The sequence below is a fragment of the Lipotes vexillifer genome, unplaced genomic scaffold (assembly GCF_000442215.2).
Source record: "Lipotes vexillifer unplaced genomic scaffold, Lipotes_vexillifer_v1.1 scaffold414, whole genome shotgun sequence".
NCBI lineage: Eukaryota > Metazoa > Chordata > Mammalia > Artiodactyla > Lipotidae > Lipotes > Lipotes vexillifer.
Genome location: NW_006782864.1, coordinates 1,141,504 through 1,159,985, shown reverse-complemented (window position 1 = coordinate 1,159,985; position 18,482 = coordinate 1,141,504). Strand labels below are relative to the sequence as shown.

Genomic DNA, 18,482 nt, shown 5'->3' with positions numbered 1-18,482 from the left:
CTACACGACTTTTGCAAAGTGCCTGGCAGGTCGTTTTGAAAAATAAGGAAAATGCTAAAAGACTGTAATGGGTCCCTGGATGGATGTTTCTAAACATTTAAGTGTATCTTTTCTCTTGTCGGTAGAGAAAAAACCAGACTGTAAAGTCTTAACATTTCTATTTGAATACGTAGTGCCTGCTTTTTAGACTGAACTTCGGGAAACATTTCAACAGATACCGGCATCGATTGTGAGCATAAAGAGTAATATCAGATTGCAGTTGGCAATGTGAAAAAGCCTAAAATTGATCCTTTGAATACAGAGGACTGAATTGTAAATCAATTGCTCTGGGAGTGAACTATGAAACCTTGTGGCTTAGAACAACAAAGCTTTACGATGGCTATGAGTCAGTGCATTTATCTCCTCTCACCTTTACGCTTTCTTCTTTATATATATTTTAATACTCTGTTCTCTTAACATATCCTAATATCTGTCATATTTGACAGGTTTAGGTTAAGGGACAAATTTTAAGTGAATTCACAGTTACGAAGTGCACCATAAAGTGTGTGTAGTGTTCAGGTGTGGTGGGATAGGCAGAAACTTAGCAGCAGGCCAGACTAAGAGCTCAGCCAAATAGAAATAAATACCTTCGGTTGTGTAGGTGGTTCAGGGGCTAGCTGGTGCTCTGGATGTTTCTGGTGTAGTAATGGGGCCAGTGGGGTTGCTTGAGGTGGTTCTACGACCTGTTGGATGTGGCTATTGAGGCTGCTGCAGGAAGAGGTTTCCTGTGGTGCACAGGGCAAAGGAGTGGTATGTTCAGCAGTGTCAATAGGTCTGAGATTTTGATGTGAGGGTCATCTTGGCAGTAGAAAGGCTGGCTGAATACTAAGTAGGCAAGATGAAAAGTCAAGCCCTTTGGGTTTTTTTTTTTTTTCGTTGTAACATCTTTATTAGAGTATAATTGCTTTACAATGGTATGTTTCAGCTTTACAACAAACTGAATCAGTTATATATATACATATATTCCCATATCTCTTCCCGCTTGCGTCTCCCTCCCTCCCACCCTCCCTATCCCACCCCTCCAGGCGGTCACAAAGCACCGAGCTGATCTCCCTGTGCTATGTGGCTGCTTCCCTTGGGTTTTGAAGGCTGTAACTTTAGAGTGTATACTGATTTGGGGGAGCAGACCGCTGCAGGTAGACCCTGTCCTATATCTGGTTACTAGGTAAGATTATAGCACTTTATTTTAAGAAGAGTTTTGAGAGAGGTCATACTCTGGGTGAATACATTTCAATTAGTGTGGTAATTCTTGAGAACTGAATGTCAGAGTGGCAAAAACAGTGACCCTGAAGATGTTTAATTGCATCTGTTTTACAGATCCTCAGAAAATTTACCTTGACATCTTACACAGCTCTTTGGCTTTATAACAGCTCAAGAAATGTTTTTCTAATGTACATTTTTGCATTTTTTTAAAAAGTAAAAGTCCAGTTTAACAGAGCATCTCCTTCAGCCTGGGAGAAATTTCTTTTCTTTGCAGTGCAATCAGAAAGATGACCTTTGTGAATCTCATGAAAAACTCTTTTATTCTCTAGCATTCTGGAAAGCTCTTTTTAAAGGAGCAGCATGCTTTCTCTTAACTTGGCTTGCATTAGGGCATAAGCATTAATGACACAAAGGAAGAAAAAACTATATACCTCTTCTCACAGAACTAAACAACTGAACAGTGAATAAATACTAAATAGTTACTTTTATTCCTTTGTCCTCATTTTTCTTTATAAGATATGTGTAACACACCGACTTACTGTGACCTAGGAAAGGCTGCTAAGGATGTCTTCAACAAAGGATATGGTAAGTATGCTATTGTGAATTGCCAATTTGGGGGTAAGCATTAGTACTGAATGCCTACTATATGGAAGAGACTGTGCTTAGTAAAATGAGGTTAAGTCAGCATTAATCTGTTTTACAAGATTTAAGGGGATCACCATTAGCAGGTTACTAGACTTCTGTTTTTAGAGGTAGAGTCCCACAGGCATTAAAAGCTGTTGTGTACATTAACACATACATAGCATTTGTGTATTTAATATTATCTGTCGGGTGAAATCATATAAATCTGTAATATGTGTGCCTCCTTTGGTTAGCCCTGGGGACAGCTAACATAGGGGGTGTAGTTTTCCTCCTCCAAATAATGGCAGTATTTTCACGAGGGTGAAGACACAGCTTTTGACTTCTTTGGAGGAACATACAGTGTTTGAAAGCAAGTGGACATTTATTTTTAGTTTTAAAAATTTAGTCTTTACATTTTTAATTTTTTGTGCTGTACACATTTGATTTTTTATTAACTAGTAATGTTAATTATATATTTTAAGCTTGTGTATATATATCTGCATAATTTCTAATAATTTTGGTTCTTAAAATAGTACATATTCCTTTCATCCATTTGTTTTTTTAACTTATATTTTCAAAATATGTCTTCATTATTTTGAGGGACTTAAAAATTAAACTTAAGTTATTTTGTTATAATTCAATTCCTTGTGGAACTCTCACCTACCAAGAATACTGAGTATTTTCCATACGGAATGTACTGTGGACTATTTTCATAATTTCTAAGTTGCAAAGACTGGAGTGCATGTCACATTTTGTACATTAATGTTTTTTTGTGTGTGTGTGTCTAGGATTTGGCATGGTCAAAATAGATCTGAGAACCAAGTCATGTAGTGGAGTGGTAAGTACTTAATATATATATATATATATTTTTTTTTCCAATTAATTAATTAATTATATTTTTGACTGCGTTGGGTCTTTGTTGCTGCACGCGGGTTTCTCTAGTTGCGGTGAGCGGGGGCTGCTCTTTGTTGTGGTGCACGGGCTTCTCATGGCTGTGGCTTCTCTTGTTGCGGAGCACGGGCTCTAGGCACGCGGGCTTCAGTAGTTGTGGCTCGTGGGCTCAGTAGTTGTGGCTCGCAGGCTCTAGAGCACAGGCTTAGTAGTTGTGGTGCACAGGCTTAGTTGCTCTGTGGCATGTGGGATCTTCCCAGACCAGGGATCAAACCCGTGTCCCCTGCATTGGCAGGTGGATTCTCAACCACTGTGCCACCAGGGAAGCCCCTTAATATATTTTTAATAGATGTAGCATAATTAACTTAAAGGAACCTGTTTAAAAATCATTGTTTAGTCAAGTTACTTGAAACAGCATACTTTTGGTGCTATGCTGTCTTCCCTACAGCTTTGTCCTGCTCTCAGATTTCAGTGAGCTGCCCAGCCACTTGAGCCCAAGGACAGTCAGGTTGAATTTGGGGGGGAGACCCTTTGTGTTTGTCATAATAAGAGTATTCTGAGTCTTATTCTCAGAAGATACAGAATATATGTATACATAGGTATGTATATATATATATATTTTTGACCCATGCCATTTCTTTATACTTTCATGAATATGTATATGGACACTAAAATCTTTGCTTCCCTTGTATTGGGTTCATGCAAATTTTGTTGCCCTTTTACAAAAACAAATTAATTTTAGTTTCTGTCCCTTCATGATTAGTTGAAACAAATATAGAAATGCATGTAGAAGATTAGTCTGCAGTTTTTATTAATGTTCATAAAGTCTTTTTTACTGGAAGTTAAGAATATGGTAAAGGATATATCAGTGTATTATCAAAGCGTCACTAACCAGAGCTTTCTTTAAGTAAGTCTCAGCAAATAGATCAACTTTACCCTCACCTTATTCTCTGATTTCTCTTTATTGGCTGCGTCTTTTTTGTTTGGTATTTACCTATTCAAACCAGCGCAAATTTTATTTCTGGATATAATGATTAAATTAGAAGGGCAAGAAGCATGTGGAGTATTTATGGTACTTTGTCTTATGTTTCATATAGTCCTGGTTTGTCACTATGATTCTTTCCCTGGGTTTTCTAGTAGTAAATAAATATGTATGCAACTCCCCTACTAGGATGGGATTTTGTTATATCATCTATTAAAATAGAAAAGTTATACTCATTTTGATTAGTACCTCAGAATTTGCTCAAGGTAGGTTTGTCTTGCAAAAATCAACAACTAAAATTTTATCTCCCTTTCATGCTGCTGTTGTGTGTGAATATTCATTCAGATGGTAAGAAAAACAGTATATTTGTGTGCTTGTTTTTATGGCTGCTTTTGTTCTCTGGTACTGATTCAGGGTAAATTTCATCCACTGCTCCAAATTTTCTCGATCGTATCTTGGTATTTTTATGATATGCCATCTATAACAGTAACATTTTCATGATTGGTTTGTTGCATACTAGCATTTAATGCAGAACCGTAGATGTTATGTGCATATTATAAATATGTTTTGCACTGTTTGAGCTAATTATGAAATTAGACAAAAACTGAAGCAATTGTGAGCCTGGAACTCAACTTAGGAAAATTCTAGCCTTTTCTTTGAGATTTGTACTTCTGGCATTTTAGATTTTTGACAGAGCTTCAGACTAAGAAATGATGATAATAAGAAAGAAATATAGGCTAAATACTCTTTTACCTTTATTTTTTGCACCAAAATTAAGGTTTATATTTGCTATACTTGCAAGTTTATGAAAGGTAAATGTGAAAAATGAAACACTAGGTAGCTGGATCTACTAAAAGAAAGTGATGTGAACTATTAAACGTGACTAGCATTTTATCGTGTTTTACCAAGGCCTTGCCCTTAGTGTGCAGTGTGATATTCTCTTTGAAAACTTTCTGCGTGGTGTAGATAAACAGATCACAGTTTCCCAGTTGTTTCATCGGCTTGTAGAACGAGCGTTAGGGGGCAGAGTTGGCGGGGTTTCTTTACTGTTGGCAATATTTCAGAAATGTTCTTTAAAAACGGGGCCAATCAGAAATGTTTTTTCTTGACAGTTCATAGATTGACAGTGACAGGTGTTGACTGTTTGCTTCCCCTAGAAGGAGATCTATTTCTAATTGCTTATTGTCATATGACTGAGGGACACCTAACTGGGAGGAGGATATATTTTAAGGCATTCATAGTAACTATTTGACAGGGAAGAGGGATAAGTTACAACATTCCATTTTCTTGTGAAAAATGGGTACTTTCACTTATTGAAATTGTGTACGCTGATAGTCTTACGGATAGTTTTGTGGACAAAAGCAATCAAGTTTTTATAACAATGTGAATGTACTTAATGCCAGTGAACTGTACACATAAAAATGGTTAAAATGATAAATTTTATGTTAAGTGTATTTTACCACAATAAAAATAAGGCTTTTTAATGCATTAAAGTTCTGGCCCTATTAAAAGGGGGCAATCTGGGGCTTCTAGTGTTTGGGGATTTTTAAGGACTTTAAAGTTAACTAATAGTTCACAAGGTATGATTGAGAACTGAGAGTCTTTTTCGTGTCATGAAAGTACATATTTAAGATTCAATATTTTTGTCTTTTTAGAAAAGGCATTTATTTTCAGTAAAGATATTTTTCTTTTAAAAGAGAGATTCCCATTTAGTAAGAGAGTATATGGCACAGAAATATCAGTAAGAGAGGTGGAGTAATGGGAAGATGCAAGACTGGTTAAAATATTTAGAGATTGGAAAGAAGGAAGGAAAGCAGGAAATAAGTTGCTGCAGAGTAGGGCTGTGGTAAAAAGTAAGTTGTGTTGGTTTCTGCTACATTGAACATTACTTTATGGAATGTATATTTTCTATCTGATGAGCTGATTTTAACGTAATTATTTTTTCTTACCAGGAATTTTCTACTTCTGGTCATGCTTACACTGATACAGGGAAAGCATCAGGCAACCTAGAGACCAAATACAAGATTTGTAACTATGGACTGACCTTCACCCAAAAGTGGAACACAGACAATACGCTTGGGACAGAAGTCTCTTTGGAGAATAAGGTAAGAGAGCGTTGGAAGTTATTTGTAGGGTAAAATTATCTTGGGGATAAAATGATGAACAAATCCCAAGTATAATTGGAGATCTTGCAACCCTGTCTAGTTTTCGTATTTTTTTCCTCTGCATGTGGCCTTCTTTGGTATGTTTTATGTTTCTAGAAAGTAAGTTTTGTTGCTGTGTACGTAATTATGATATCTTTTGTTCTGACCAGTTCTATAATACTTATTGTTACACAGCTGAGCCTCTCCTGAATAGACCAAGCTATTTGTAGTGATCTAATTTAATTTTGTTTTGTAATCATTGCAAAATTGACTCCACAGAAAAATGTTTCTAAAATTCTTTAATGTTTTCAAAGAGAAAATCTTTCAGCAGTTGTCAAGTGCCTGCTACATTCAGGGCACTATTTTTTGAAGTATGTTTATTTGCACATTACCATATATAGATAATGCATATGTATGTATAGCTGAATAAATTACTTAGGTTGGCTTGTTAAATGTCCAGTTATAATAATTTCAAGAGAGTATCACAGTTATTTTGTTGTATTGGGATTTTCTGGTTTTGTACTCTAATTTGCATTATTGGCTATAACAGGATTTGACCTATATGTTTTAGCCTTTTTTTGGGTGAGAGAATCATGATGAAGCCTGGGGGTGAGGGGAGTGGGATAGGGGGCAGGGAAAGAAGAAGAGGAAATTTATTAAATCATTTAATATTTGGCTTTCTTTAATGACTTTCTTATTTGTTAGGAAGTTAGAGAAAACCTTAGAATTGGTTTTTCAAGTCAAGAAAAGAATTAAAAATTGCTGATTGTTAATTTGATATCTTTATTTTTCAGTTGGCTGAAGGGTTGAAACTGACTCTTGATACCATATTTGTACCGAACACAGGGTAATTATCCCAACCCCATTTTCTGAAATGGTCTTGTGGCTTGAAGGGATAGAGAGGTCTAGGGCAGGGAACTGCAGGAGGAGCTCTGGAGGTGAGGAGCACAGAGACCTGTGTGTGCAGGAGGGAGGGAGGGACCCGCCCTGAGGACACTCCCTATATGACACTTAAAGAGGCACATAGTAGAAAAAATGTAGAAGCTAGAGGGGTCTGAGATGAGATATTTTTTAAGCTGTCCTGAAGATTCATGGATGTGATGTCTTGCTGAGAAGTTAACATCTTAAGAGAAGAGTGTAGTCTCCTGGCACCAGAACACTGCAAAGAATAGTTCCGTTTACTTGATTTCTTAGCCTTTATAAATCCCCCAACTTATCTGACTCAGTTTTTTCATCTGAAAAATGGGGATCATGTTGTTTCCTACCTGCCTCTCTCTAAAGGACAGGTGCTCGATGGGGGCCACGTGGCATTTCTCCTCCACTGTAACAGCAGGCGTGTCCTTCCTGCTACACACCAGTGTTGTCTTCAGGACAAGCACAGGACTATTAAGAACGGATTTCGTGTTTTCAGTATTGTCCTTCAAAAATGTACACTTCTGTTCCATCCATCTAACATTGTCCAGGGAGAAAACACTGGCCTAAGGAAAATAAATATGCTTATTTAAAAAAAAGTACACTTCTCTCTATGGCAGGTTAATAGTTTAGAAGTTTGTTGGGCGTTACCTTTTGTAGCATTTGGAAACATTTAAAGAAATTTGGTTTCTTGTATGTCTGTATACATATACATTCAGATTATTAATTTGGTACTGAAATATCTTACACCTTTTTATACTTATGCTTTCATGAAATTAATCATGAAATACCCTATCATTTGAACTTACAGTGAGGAATAGGTAAAAAATAGTATATATATTTCTAATGCTAACAAAATTACATTTGTAGAGCTGTCATTTGAAACATTTTTAATGTATATGTGCCACCTGCCAAAACAGTATTTACATTATGGGAGAGGAGGGATCTTACTCTAAAGATTTCTGGACAGCAGTGAAAACTTGTGCTGTTTTCATTTGTTTTTTTTTTTTTTACAGAAAGAAGAGTGGGAAATTGAAGGCCTCCTATAAACGGGATTGTTTCAGTCTTGGCAGTAATGTTGATATAGATTTTTCTGGGCCAACCGTCTATGGCTGGGCTGTGTTGGCCATTGAAGGTTGGCTTGCTGGCTATCAGATGAGTTTTGACACAGCCAAATCCAAACTGTCACAGAATAATTTCGCCCTGGGTTACAAGGCTGCAGACTTCCAGCTGCACACTCACGTGTGAGTATTCACGGTTCAGAGTTCCTCCTTTAATGCTGGCACAGTCGCCCAGAGGATGGTAGCCATTAGCATGTGGAGAAGCTTGGAAGGGGTGGTGCTGGCATGACGTCATGCCTTGGTGGACATCCAGCTACACTGTGCCGCTCGTAGTCGGCAAAGCACTGCAGAGTTAGTGCACTTGGTGCTGGTGCTGTGCTGCTGGCAGTTGCTGGCCTCTGAGCCTGTACCCCAACCACTGGGATGGAGAGAGCCCGGGGTAGGGGTCACCTCCTGATAGAAGGGATCCTTTGGAGGCGTTCCTGCTTCCTCTGGTTCCCTGTTCATCTTGTCAGTTTCTAGAAGCAGGTCTGTTAGGATCATGAACAACCCCCTAATTGATCTGAGCGTCCTGGAGCATCCCCAGTGTAATTCTCTAGAGGTTTTCAGGTACCCTGGTCAGAACCCAGTTACCTGGGTTGTATTCAGAAGTAGCAGAAGTCCTCAGAGCAGTCCTGGGTTCAAGTCTGTAGGCTGCAGCCTGTTGGTTACATGAATTTGAACTTTTAAACTGTATTTTATGTCTCGGCCTACTGGGCACTGCTGCTGTCCCAGGAAGAAAAGCAAAGGATCAACTCTGTTTTTGAAGTGTTGCAGATTGCTTTCCACTAGACACTCTATTCCACTTATGGTGACTAAAATAAAGTCGCTAGTGGTATAGAAAGAGGCATTGAAATTGATGAAACAGTATTATGAAAACTCAGGGACTGACTGCTGAGGGCCTCTGAAGCAATACGTCGTGTACTTCCCTGGGGCCATGCACTGTAGCTATTGTCTGGAGGGTGCTTTCTAATGCTAAGATTGTGTTTTGAGTGAAATCCAGAATTGGCTTGTACTACTATATTTTTTTTTTCGCAGAATCTTTATATAACTCTACTTTGAAGTTTCTAAATACTGTGAACATGTCAGAGACATACAGATCATACTTACTTGAGGTGTCTGCCTCTGTGCATAATTGAATTGTGTCTAAGAAATTCATGTCATGTGGAGGAGCCAAGTAAATGAGTCAGATGTTACTGTGCTTTAATTAGGTGGCTATAAGTCACATAACTGGTTTGTTTGGAAGTCAGTTGTGCTAGAAGTCTGCTGAAGTCTGTAGCTGTAAAATAAGACCCTGATTTAGATAGTCTTAGAATTTGTTTCCGTATTGTAACAAACTAGATATTTATGACTTTTCTTCTGCTGTGAAAACAGGAACGATGGCACTGAATTTGGAGGGTCGATCTACCAGAAGGTGAACGAGAAGATTGAAACATCAATAAACCTCGCGTGGACGGCTGGCAGTAACAACACACGTTTCGGCATTGCTGCTAAGTACAAGCTGGACTGTAGAACTTCTTTGTGTGTAAGAACATGCTGCAGATTGGGTCTGCTCTTAGGGTTTCGTCTAAGTCGTAAATGGATGCTGTGATGTGGTTGTAGTTTGCATGTTCTTTATTAACTTTGAGCTACTCATTGTGTAGTGAAAAGAGCGTATACCTGAAGTCAGGAACTGTGGGTTCTAATCTTAGTTCCTCCTGTACTTGTTGTCTGACCTTCTAAAGTCATTTTATCTTTTTGGCCTCAAAATTTTCTTATCTATAAGTTCCTGGGTTTCGATTACTATTCCTGTTGCCATTGGTAATTCTTGTTAATAACACTAATTGAGCTCTTAAATTTCAGATCCTGTGCTAAGGCTTTATGTGTATTATCTCATTTAACCCTCACAACTAATCTATTTGGTGAGTAGTATTACCCTCGTCTGCATTTTATAGATGAGGGAGCTGAGACTTAGAGAGGTCAGGTAACTTGCCCAAGGTCACACAATAAGAGACAGGTACCAAGATTTGATCCCAGATCTGTCTGTCACCAGAGTTCATGCTCGTACCACTGTCGGAGGTTGTAAAACTGGTAACTCAAAAGAATTCAGTTCACAGGAGGGATGTTTGGCTGCACAGTGTTTTAAAATTTTGCTCGAGGCCTTTAAGCATGCATTCTCAAGGTCCCCTCTGTCCCCTACTGACTTCTTAAAAGATTTATCTTTTATTAATTAAGTTTTCAGTTTTACTAATTCTGGATTGGTCCTAAGGTGTTTCAGCTTTGGAAATCCGATGCATGGAGTGGTTGTGTTGGACTTATATATTATGAAATTGATTGTTTTTTAACTGTTTCTATTTCATCTCCTAATCTTAGGCTAAAGTGAATAATGCCAGCCTGATTGGACTGGGTTATACTCAGACCCTTCGACCAGGTGAGTAAAGGAGTGAATAACTATGGGCTTGGGGTAGAAGGTGATTGAGGAATAATGAAAAGAACCTACAGACAACCTGCAATCACTGTAGATTGATTCAGACCGTTTTGTAACGTTTCGTTGTTCGAAGTAAAACAGATTAAGCACTTTTGCTTAAAAAAATATTTTTGTACAGTAAGTCCCCTACATATAAACAAGTTCCATTCCAAGAGTACATTTGTAAGTCCAGTTTGTTCATAAGTCCAACAGAGTTAGCCTAGGTGCCCAGCTAACACAATTGGCTATATAGTACTGTACTGTAATAGGTTTATAATACTTTTCACACAAATAATACATAAAAAAACAAGCACAACAAATAAAACATTTTTAATCTTTCAGTACACTACCTTAAAAACTACAGTAGTCCAGTACAACAGCTGGCACACAGGGGCTGGCATCGAGTGGACAGGCAAGAAGAGTTACTGACTGGAGGAGGGAGAGGAGGTGGGAGATGGTAGAGCTGAAGGGTCGTCAGCAACAGGAGACGGAGGGCAAGCTGCCATTTCACTCATGGCTGACGTTGATGGCACAGGTTCTGGCTTCTTGCTGGATTCAATTCTGTCTACCCTCTTGAAGAAACGATCTAATGATGTCTGGGTAGTACTGTACCAGCTACATCACCACTGCTTTTATGCTTGCTCTGGACATCCTGGGCTAGAACTAGAGATACCATACTACTGTACTCTATACAGTCCTGTACAGTACAGTACACAAAAAGCACAGCCACCTGCAGAGGATGCACACGTGTGACAGTGTACGCCAGACACGTGAACTAACTTCCATGACCGGACATGCGAACACACGCTCGCATCTTTGAAAGTTCAAAACTTGGAGGTTTGTATATAGGGGACTTACTGTATTCCTAATAATAACTTGGTTACTGTGGCTTGTGAGTTTGGTTGATCACTCATCATTCTTAACCCTGAACTCCAGATAAAGTGTGCCATGACTGTGCTTTACAGATCAGGTGGCTGTGGGTAACCTGGCATCGAGTTAGTAACAGAGGTAATCTCATAGCCAGCTGTAACCCATGCCATTGACTCCACCCATTGTTTCTAGGAAATGCGGATCTGATTGTAATGCTTGTTACAAGTGACTGTGGTGTTTGCTTCTTCCTAGGAGTGAAGCTGACCCTGTCAGCTCTAATCGATGGAAAGAACTTCAGTGCAGGAGGGCACAAGGTCGGGCTGGGATTTGAACTAGAAGCTTAATGTGGTTTTGAATAAAGCATCAGCTTTGTCCCTGGAGGTGAAGAGAAATGAACCCACTATGTTTTGGCCTTAAAATTCTTCTGTGAGATTTCAAAGGTGTGAACTTTTTATTCTTCCAAAGAATTGTAATCCTCCTCACACAGAAGCCTAGATATCGAGTCCAGCCTAAGGGAGGTGTGCTTGAAGGCATGCCCGGAAGTTGTCATGTTCGTGCCACATTTCAGTTCAATTCCGCAGTGTTATTTTCAATGTGTTGCTCAGCGACAGTGTAGTGTCATGTTACAAAGGAGATGACCCGACCCTCCAGTTGTCCATCACGTCCTGCATGTCCCACACCACTTTTTCATGACCTTGTAATATATCGGTCTCTGCGGTAGTGGAATCTTTCGTTTTGCATCAGAGTAAAATAAAATAAACCCATCACATTTGGAACATAATTGCTCATCTCACTTGCCAGTGCTGGTTTCTTATATTTGGTGTGATTGATTTTGTTGTGAAAAGCACTCACCCGTGGGATTTGTGTCTGAATCGTCCGTGCTGCCGCCCGTCCCCGCTCTCCTGCTGCTCTTCTGCGGTCAGGCCGCATTGTCAGACAGCACGCTTTGTTCTGGGGGTTAGAAGCACATCTGCCGAGGTCCTTGCCACCTGTTGCAGTGTGAGAGACTATATCCTGTTGGTAGTTTTGTAAAGCTGCTAAGGGACAGTGAGCGTGTGAGTGGATGAAAAGAGGGCAAAGGAAAGAGTACAACTGGGGGAAATGCTGCCAGGGAGAGGCTGGTGGGAGGGGTCACAGCTGGATGAGGTGCATCCGTGGCCCCCCCGGGCATCAGGACAATGCTTTTGATGACTAGATCTAGAAGAATGATGGCCAGAGGATGGAGTTTAGAAAAGAAATGAGTAGACTGTGATGTCTTCAGGGCTTACTGGTAAATCATCTTTCTAAGAGTAGAGCTCCTTTTGAAAATCTTTTTTTTTTTTTTTTTAAACAAAATATGTGCTGGTTGCTACAGATTCAGTCAGTGTAGACATAAATAAAAGTGAAAATTCCCATTCCTCTCTCCAGTCCCTCTTTCTTCCACTGCCACTAATAGTTTGACATATGTCCTTGCGATATTTTTCATTGTCTTTAGAGATTACATAAATATCTATCTATATATATAAAATGTTAAAATGCATATCTTTGTTTTGCAACATACTTACAAAGTTAACAGCAGAGTCCTCTGTTTGTATAAATATCCCTCATATTTTTTATTTTTACACTTTTGTATAAATGTGGCATTTGTTTATTCCCCTTTTTCCTGTATCCAGTCTGCTTTACAGAGAAGCGCTGCCTTGAGTATCTCTGTCCGTTTATCTTTCTCCACTTCCGTGCGTATTCCCATGGCAGCACTGCCCTGTAGAACGTGCTGTGATGATGAAAATGAGGTATGTCTGCAGTGTCCCACACGGCAGCCACTAGCCACGCAAAGCTGTTGAGCACTTGAAATGTAAGTAGGTCAGTGGAAGAACTCAGTTTTTAATTCTATTTCATTTAAATTACTTTTAAAATTGAATAGCCACATGTACAGTAGGGACTGTTGTATGAGAGGTGCAGGTCTACAGGATCGGTTTCTGGAAGTGAGATTGCTGAGTCATAGGTTGTGCACATTAGATTAGTAGTACAAAATCGCCCTTCAGACATTTTGTGACAGACTGTTTCTACCAATGGTGGTGAAGAGTACCCATTTCCCCATATGTGCAAAAACGCTGAACGTTATCAGACTTCAAGATTTTTACCAGTTTTAGAGGTGAAAAAAGATACCTTGCTTTAATTGCATCTCTCTCATGGCCAATGAGATGGAGCTGTTTTCGTATGTTTACTAATCATTTATAGTTCTCTGATTTGCCTATTCGAGTTCCTTGCTCAGCTTCCAAATGAGTCATCTTAAAAACAACTGGACACGATTGCTTTTGGAAAATTTCAGTGCTGCAAGGTATTTCCCTACCACCACCAAAGATTATCTTTACTAGAATCCAAATTCCAACCACCGCTTCTTATATCAGAAGATATCTGTGATACCAGCCACATGATACAGTTTTATCTTCTCACTGTCTTTGTGGGTTGAGCCACCATTACAGGAGATTAAGTATAACAGAAAAGGAAAAGGGAATGAGGGGCGTAAACAACAAATTCATTCTGTGTTGTTGACACCTGTATCTTACAGGGAGAACTCTGCAGACTGAACGGGGATGGGATGCTGAGCTGGGCTGGCGGCTGCACCGGGAGCTCCTCGGGTTAGAGGGGTGTGGCTGTGGACGTGTCTCTTCAGTCTGGTGGTGTTTAGGGGCGGAGGATGGAAATGATGGGGCTGGGGCATGAGGAGGTGCAAGGAAATTCTGCTGAGATACTCCCCTAATTAACTGCTTCGTTACTTAACCTGATGAGGTTGGTTGTACTTACAGCCTGAGTTAGATGGGAAGGAGATTGCTGTAGGTCGGTGCTTTATCCTTCCTTGTGCTTTCCCTTTTAAGTGACGTGTTCTTGCAGAGCTAAAGAGCCATACTTTGTGTTGATCCAATAACCCAGACATGAGTGTAGGGACGTGAAGTTCCGCCTTTATTCCGCAGTTTTACTGACTCATATTGCTGGCTGGGCTGTGTTCTGAGTACCCTCGTCATTACATTGTAGCAGAAAGGAAAGCACATTTCTTGAGCTTCTGTGCCAGGCCCTGTCCTGGTCACCTACGTGACGTAATCTGCTGGCTGCTCACACAAACAGCTTGGAGTGCAGTCGCCCGGGAGAGGAAGCCATGCCAGGGGTCCCGGGACAGAGGTCTTCCTTGTGGTTTCGCATGTGGAAATTCTCAGTACTAGCTCTTCTGTCCTGTAAAACGCACCTGAGCAATTCCCCCCTCCGCTGCCACCCCCGTTTCTCCAGTTTAGCCTTGTAACTCCTGTGGCCACTCATTCATTTGGTCTTATTTAATTTGAAAAACTGATCCATTCAGGACCCTGCTGGGATCCTCATTCTTGAGCCTTACCCTCAAGGTAGCTTATTTACCCTTCAGTGCAGCCTGGGAGCAGAGTGGTTTAGGCACATCTTATGTCAGGTGGTTCTTTGATTCGGTGGCTCCATACCTGGGAATTTGCCTTAAGGAAATCATCAGAGATGCACACAGATTGATGTACAGGGTTTCTCACTGCAGTGTTCTTTATAATAGAGACAAATTGATAACTGTTCAAATGGGGATGATGAAATGAATGGGGAATGATGGTATGTCTCTCCATTAAGTGGAATATTACTCAGCCATCAAAAATCATGTTTTTGAGGAGTAAGAATCATTGAGGATTGTTCACCGTGTTACAGAGAAAGCGAGGTAAAAAACTAATCTCAGTTTTATTTAAGAAAAATGTTTATGCAAATATAGGAGAAAATACTCCAGAATATTAATGTTCATTACCTTAGGAAGGTGGAATCATAACTAATTTTTATTTGTTTTATGTTTTACTACAATTTTTCTGGTTTTCTAAAGTGCATTTCTTATTTCTGTAACCAGGGGCAAGCTCTTCTAATCAATATTATTGTGAAAAAGGCAGAGGGCTCCTTGCGGGCCACAGCAGGCAGCGTATCTGGCAGTGGTGAGTGCGTTCAGGGCTCAGCAGAGGACGCGCCCCCCGGTCCCAGGGTCCACAAGGCTGGCCATCAGCCAAGGCAAGAAACACCAGTGGCTCCTGCTTGCTCCCCTTGGGAAAGTTACCCAGACAGAGACATTGAGCAAAGTGTTGGTGTTGCTCGTGATGAGAAACTAATAGGCATGAGGTTTTTATTAGATTTTGTAAGAAGAGATGAAAGTTCACACACCATATTTTAAATATTAATTCCCTCTGCAAGAGACTGTGCATCGCTAATCCATCATCATGGTCTGAGCATAACTGCTTAAAGGGCAGAGGACGGTCAATGTCCTGAAGCTTCATTTAGTTATTACTAAGTGTCTGTACTTGGAAGCTCACTGCCAACTTGGCCAGGCTCACGTTCTAGAATCTGGGACAGAAGGAGCCCTGAGACAGAGCCGGGGCTGTTTGTGGGTGCCCCCTCCATGTTCTCTGCACGCACATGCACGTGGAGCCCCCTTTCCCTTTAAGCCCGCAGCTTTGTGTGCTCTTGGGTCAGTTCCCTCAGCCTCTTCCCCTTTAGAAATAGCACCCCTGTTCTTTTCTCTTTTTTTTCTAACATCTTTATTGGAGTAAAATTGCTTTACAATGGTGTTTTCGTTTCTGCTTTATAACAAAGTGAATCAGTTATACATATACATATATCCCTATATCTCCTCCCTCTTGCGTCTCCCTCCCTCCCACCCTCCCTATCCCACCCCCCAGGTGGTCACAAAGCACCGAGCTGATCTCCCTGTGCTATGTGGCTGCTTTTCACTAGCTATCTACCTTATGTTTGGTAGTGTATATATGTCCATGCCTCTCTCTCGCTTTGTCACAGCTTACCCTTCCCTCTCCCCATATCTTCAAGTCCGTTCTCTAGTAGGTCTGTGCCTTTATTCCCGTCTTGCCCCTAGGTTCTTCATGACCTTTTTTTTTTTCCCCTAGATTCCGTATATATGTGTTAGCATATGGTATTTGTTTTTCTCTTTCTGACTTCACTCTGTATGACAGGCTCTAGGTCCATCCACCTCATTACAAATAACTCAATTTAGTTTCTTTTTATGGCTGAGTAATATTCCATTATATATATGTGCCACATCTTCTTTATCCATTCATCTGTTGATGGACACTTAGGTTGCTTCCATGTCTGGGCTATTGTAAATAGAGCCGCAGTGAACACTGTGGAACATGACTCTTTTTGAATTATGGTTTTCTCAGGGTATATGCCCAGTAATGGGATTGCTGTGTCATATGGTAGTTTTTTAAGGAACTTCCATACTGTTCTCCATAGTGGCTGTATCAATTTACATTCCCACTAACAGTGCAAGAGGGTTCCCTTTTCTCCACATCCTCTCCAGCATTTATTGTTTGTAGATATTTTGATGATGGCCATTCTGACCCGTGTGAGCTGATATCTCATTGTAGTTTTTTTTTTTTTTTGCGGTCCGCGGGCCTCTCACTGTCGTGGCCTCTCCCGTTGCGGAGCACAGGCTCCGGACGCGCAGGCTCAGCGGCCATGGCTCACGGGCCCAGCCGCTCCACGGCATATGGGATCCTCCCCGCCCGGGGCACGAACCCATGTCCCCTGCATCGGCAGGCGGGCTCTCAACCACTGCGCCACCAGGGAAGCCCTCATTGTAGTTTTGATTTGCATTTCTCTAATGATTAATGATTTTGAGCATTCTTTTGTGTGTTTGTTGGCAATCTGTATATCTTCTTTGGAGAAATGTCTATTTAATTTGTATGGAAACACAAAAGACCCCGAATAGCCAAAGCAATCTTGAGAATGAAAAACGGAGCTGGAGGAATCAGGCTCCCTGACTTCAGACTATACTACAAAGCTACAGTAATCAAGACAGTGGTACTGGCACAAAAACAGAAATATAGGTCAGTGGAACAGGATAGAAAGTCCAGAGATAAACCCATGCACATATGGTCACCTTATCTTTGATAAAGGAGGGAGGAATGTACAGTAGAGAAAGGACAGCCTCTTCAATAAGTGGTGCTGGGAAAACTGGACAGCTACATGTAAAAGTATGAGATTAGATCACTCCCTAACACCATACACAAAAATAAGCTCAAAATGGATTAAAGACCTAAATGTAAGGCCAGAAACTATCAAACTCTTAGAGGAAAACATAGGCAGGACACTCTATGACATAAATCACAGCAAGGTCCTTTTTGACCCACCTCCTAGAGAAATGGAAATAAAAACAAAAATAAACAAATGGGACCTAATGAAACTTCAAAGCTTTTGCACAGCAAAGGAAACCATAAACAAGACAAAAAGACAACCCTCAGAATGGGAGAAAATATTTGCAAATGAAGCAACTGACAAAGGATTAATCTCCAAAATTTACAAGCAGCTCATGCAGCTCAATATCAAAAAAACAAACAACCCAATCCAAAAATGGGCAGAAGACCCCTGTTCTTTTGCCCTCCACTTAAACTTGACGTTCAGGTTCTGCCCTCAGCCTTGGTTATTCTCTACCTCGACGCCCTGGGGATATGTTGGAGTGAGGAGCTTTTTCGAATGCACTGGCCTGTCCTCCTCAGTGTAAGGGCAACAGCTCCGTCCTCCCTCCCTGGGGCTGTGAACAGACTGTGGGTCAGGACAAGGTGGCTTCATCCTCACCATTGTGAGTGCTACCTGACGCTAGCTCGGGGCCACAGTGACATCAGTGTTGGGCTGGGCTGCCCAGCCTGGGTGGCACGGAGGAGAGGGGTGCTTGTGCTCCGACCTGTCGTTCTCCCCAGTGCAGCAATCAGACGCACTCCCTCCCTCGGGAGTATAAAATATAAGGGCACAGAGAGTCCAGAGTGTGATCCTGACGGTGGCCCATCACACGGAGACGTCCGGCATATTCACACCTGCTGTGTGCGCTTTTAACCGTCCCTCCCCCGGAGACATGGCCAGGCAAGCTCCCGGCTGGCGGCGAGTGGGGCGTGTGTCCTTTCCACGGCCTCCAGCTGCTTCTCATCCCTCACTGCCCACCGCGCCCGTCTTCCTGCCTGGACCGCTGAGCCTCTCCGGACCTTCCCTGCAAGCGACCTGTCAGACGCCTCTGCTCCGCTATTCTGAAGGCTATATCTAAAAGGTGCCATTTCCCAATAGAACCAGTGCTCTCGCTGCCACTCTGCCCTGGGAGTCTTCGCGAAATTTCTGCCTCTTCCGTGAAAGCTTCCCTTCCCCAGGCTCCTAGCCTCTAGAAACATCCCCCTCCTCCCCCCCCCCCCCCCCCCGCCCCCGCCCCGGCGGTGGCAGTCACACCCTACGGCAGATTTCCTTTCCCAACT

The 18,482-nt window shown here is 41.2% G+C and overlaps 1 protein-coding gene across 2 annotated transcripts in view; it reads left to right on the top strand.

Annotated features, from left to right (window-relative positions):
• The window catches only part of VDAC3 (voltage dependent anion channel 3), a 13,390-nt gene extending 1,368 nt beyond the window's left edge, over positions 1 to 12,022 (top strand). The window contains exons 2-10 of one of the 2 annotated variants that reach the window (XM_007455468.1): positions 1,759 to 1,827; positions 2,652 to 2,701; positions 4,082 to 4,084; positions 5,689 to 5,841; positions 6,675 to 6,727; positions 7,809 to 8,036; positions 9,267 to 9,417; positions 10,245 to 10,302; positions 11,461 to 11,989. In XM_007455468.1, coding sequence (XP_007455530.1) covers positions 1,761 to 1,827; positions 2,652 to 2,701; positions 4,082 to 4,084; positions 5,689 to 5,841; positions 6,675 to 6,727; positions 7,809 to 8,036; positions 9,267 to 9,417; positions 10,245 to 10,302; positions 11,461 to 11,552 — 855 coding nt within the window. In that variant the 5' untranslated portion in view covers positions 1,759 to 1,760 and the 3' untranslated portion in view covers positions 11,553 to 11,989. Of the gene's footprint in view, positions 1 to 1,758; positions 1,828 to 2,651; positions 2,702 to 4,081; positions 4,085 to 5,688; positions 5,842 to 6,674; positions 6,728 to 7,808; positions 8,037 to 9,266; positions 9,418 to 10,244; positions 10,303 to 11,460 lie in introns of those variants that run through there. The other variant, XM_007455469.1, reaches the window with a different exon arrangement.
• Positions 12,023 to 18,482: the final 6,460 nt, after the last annotated feature.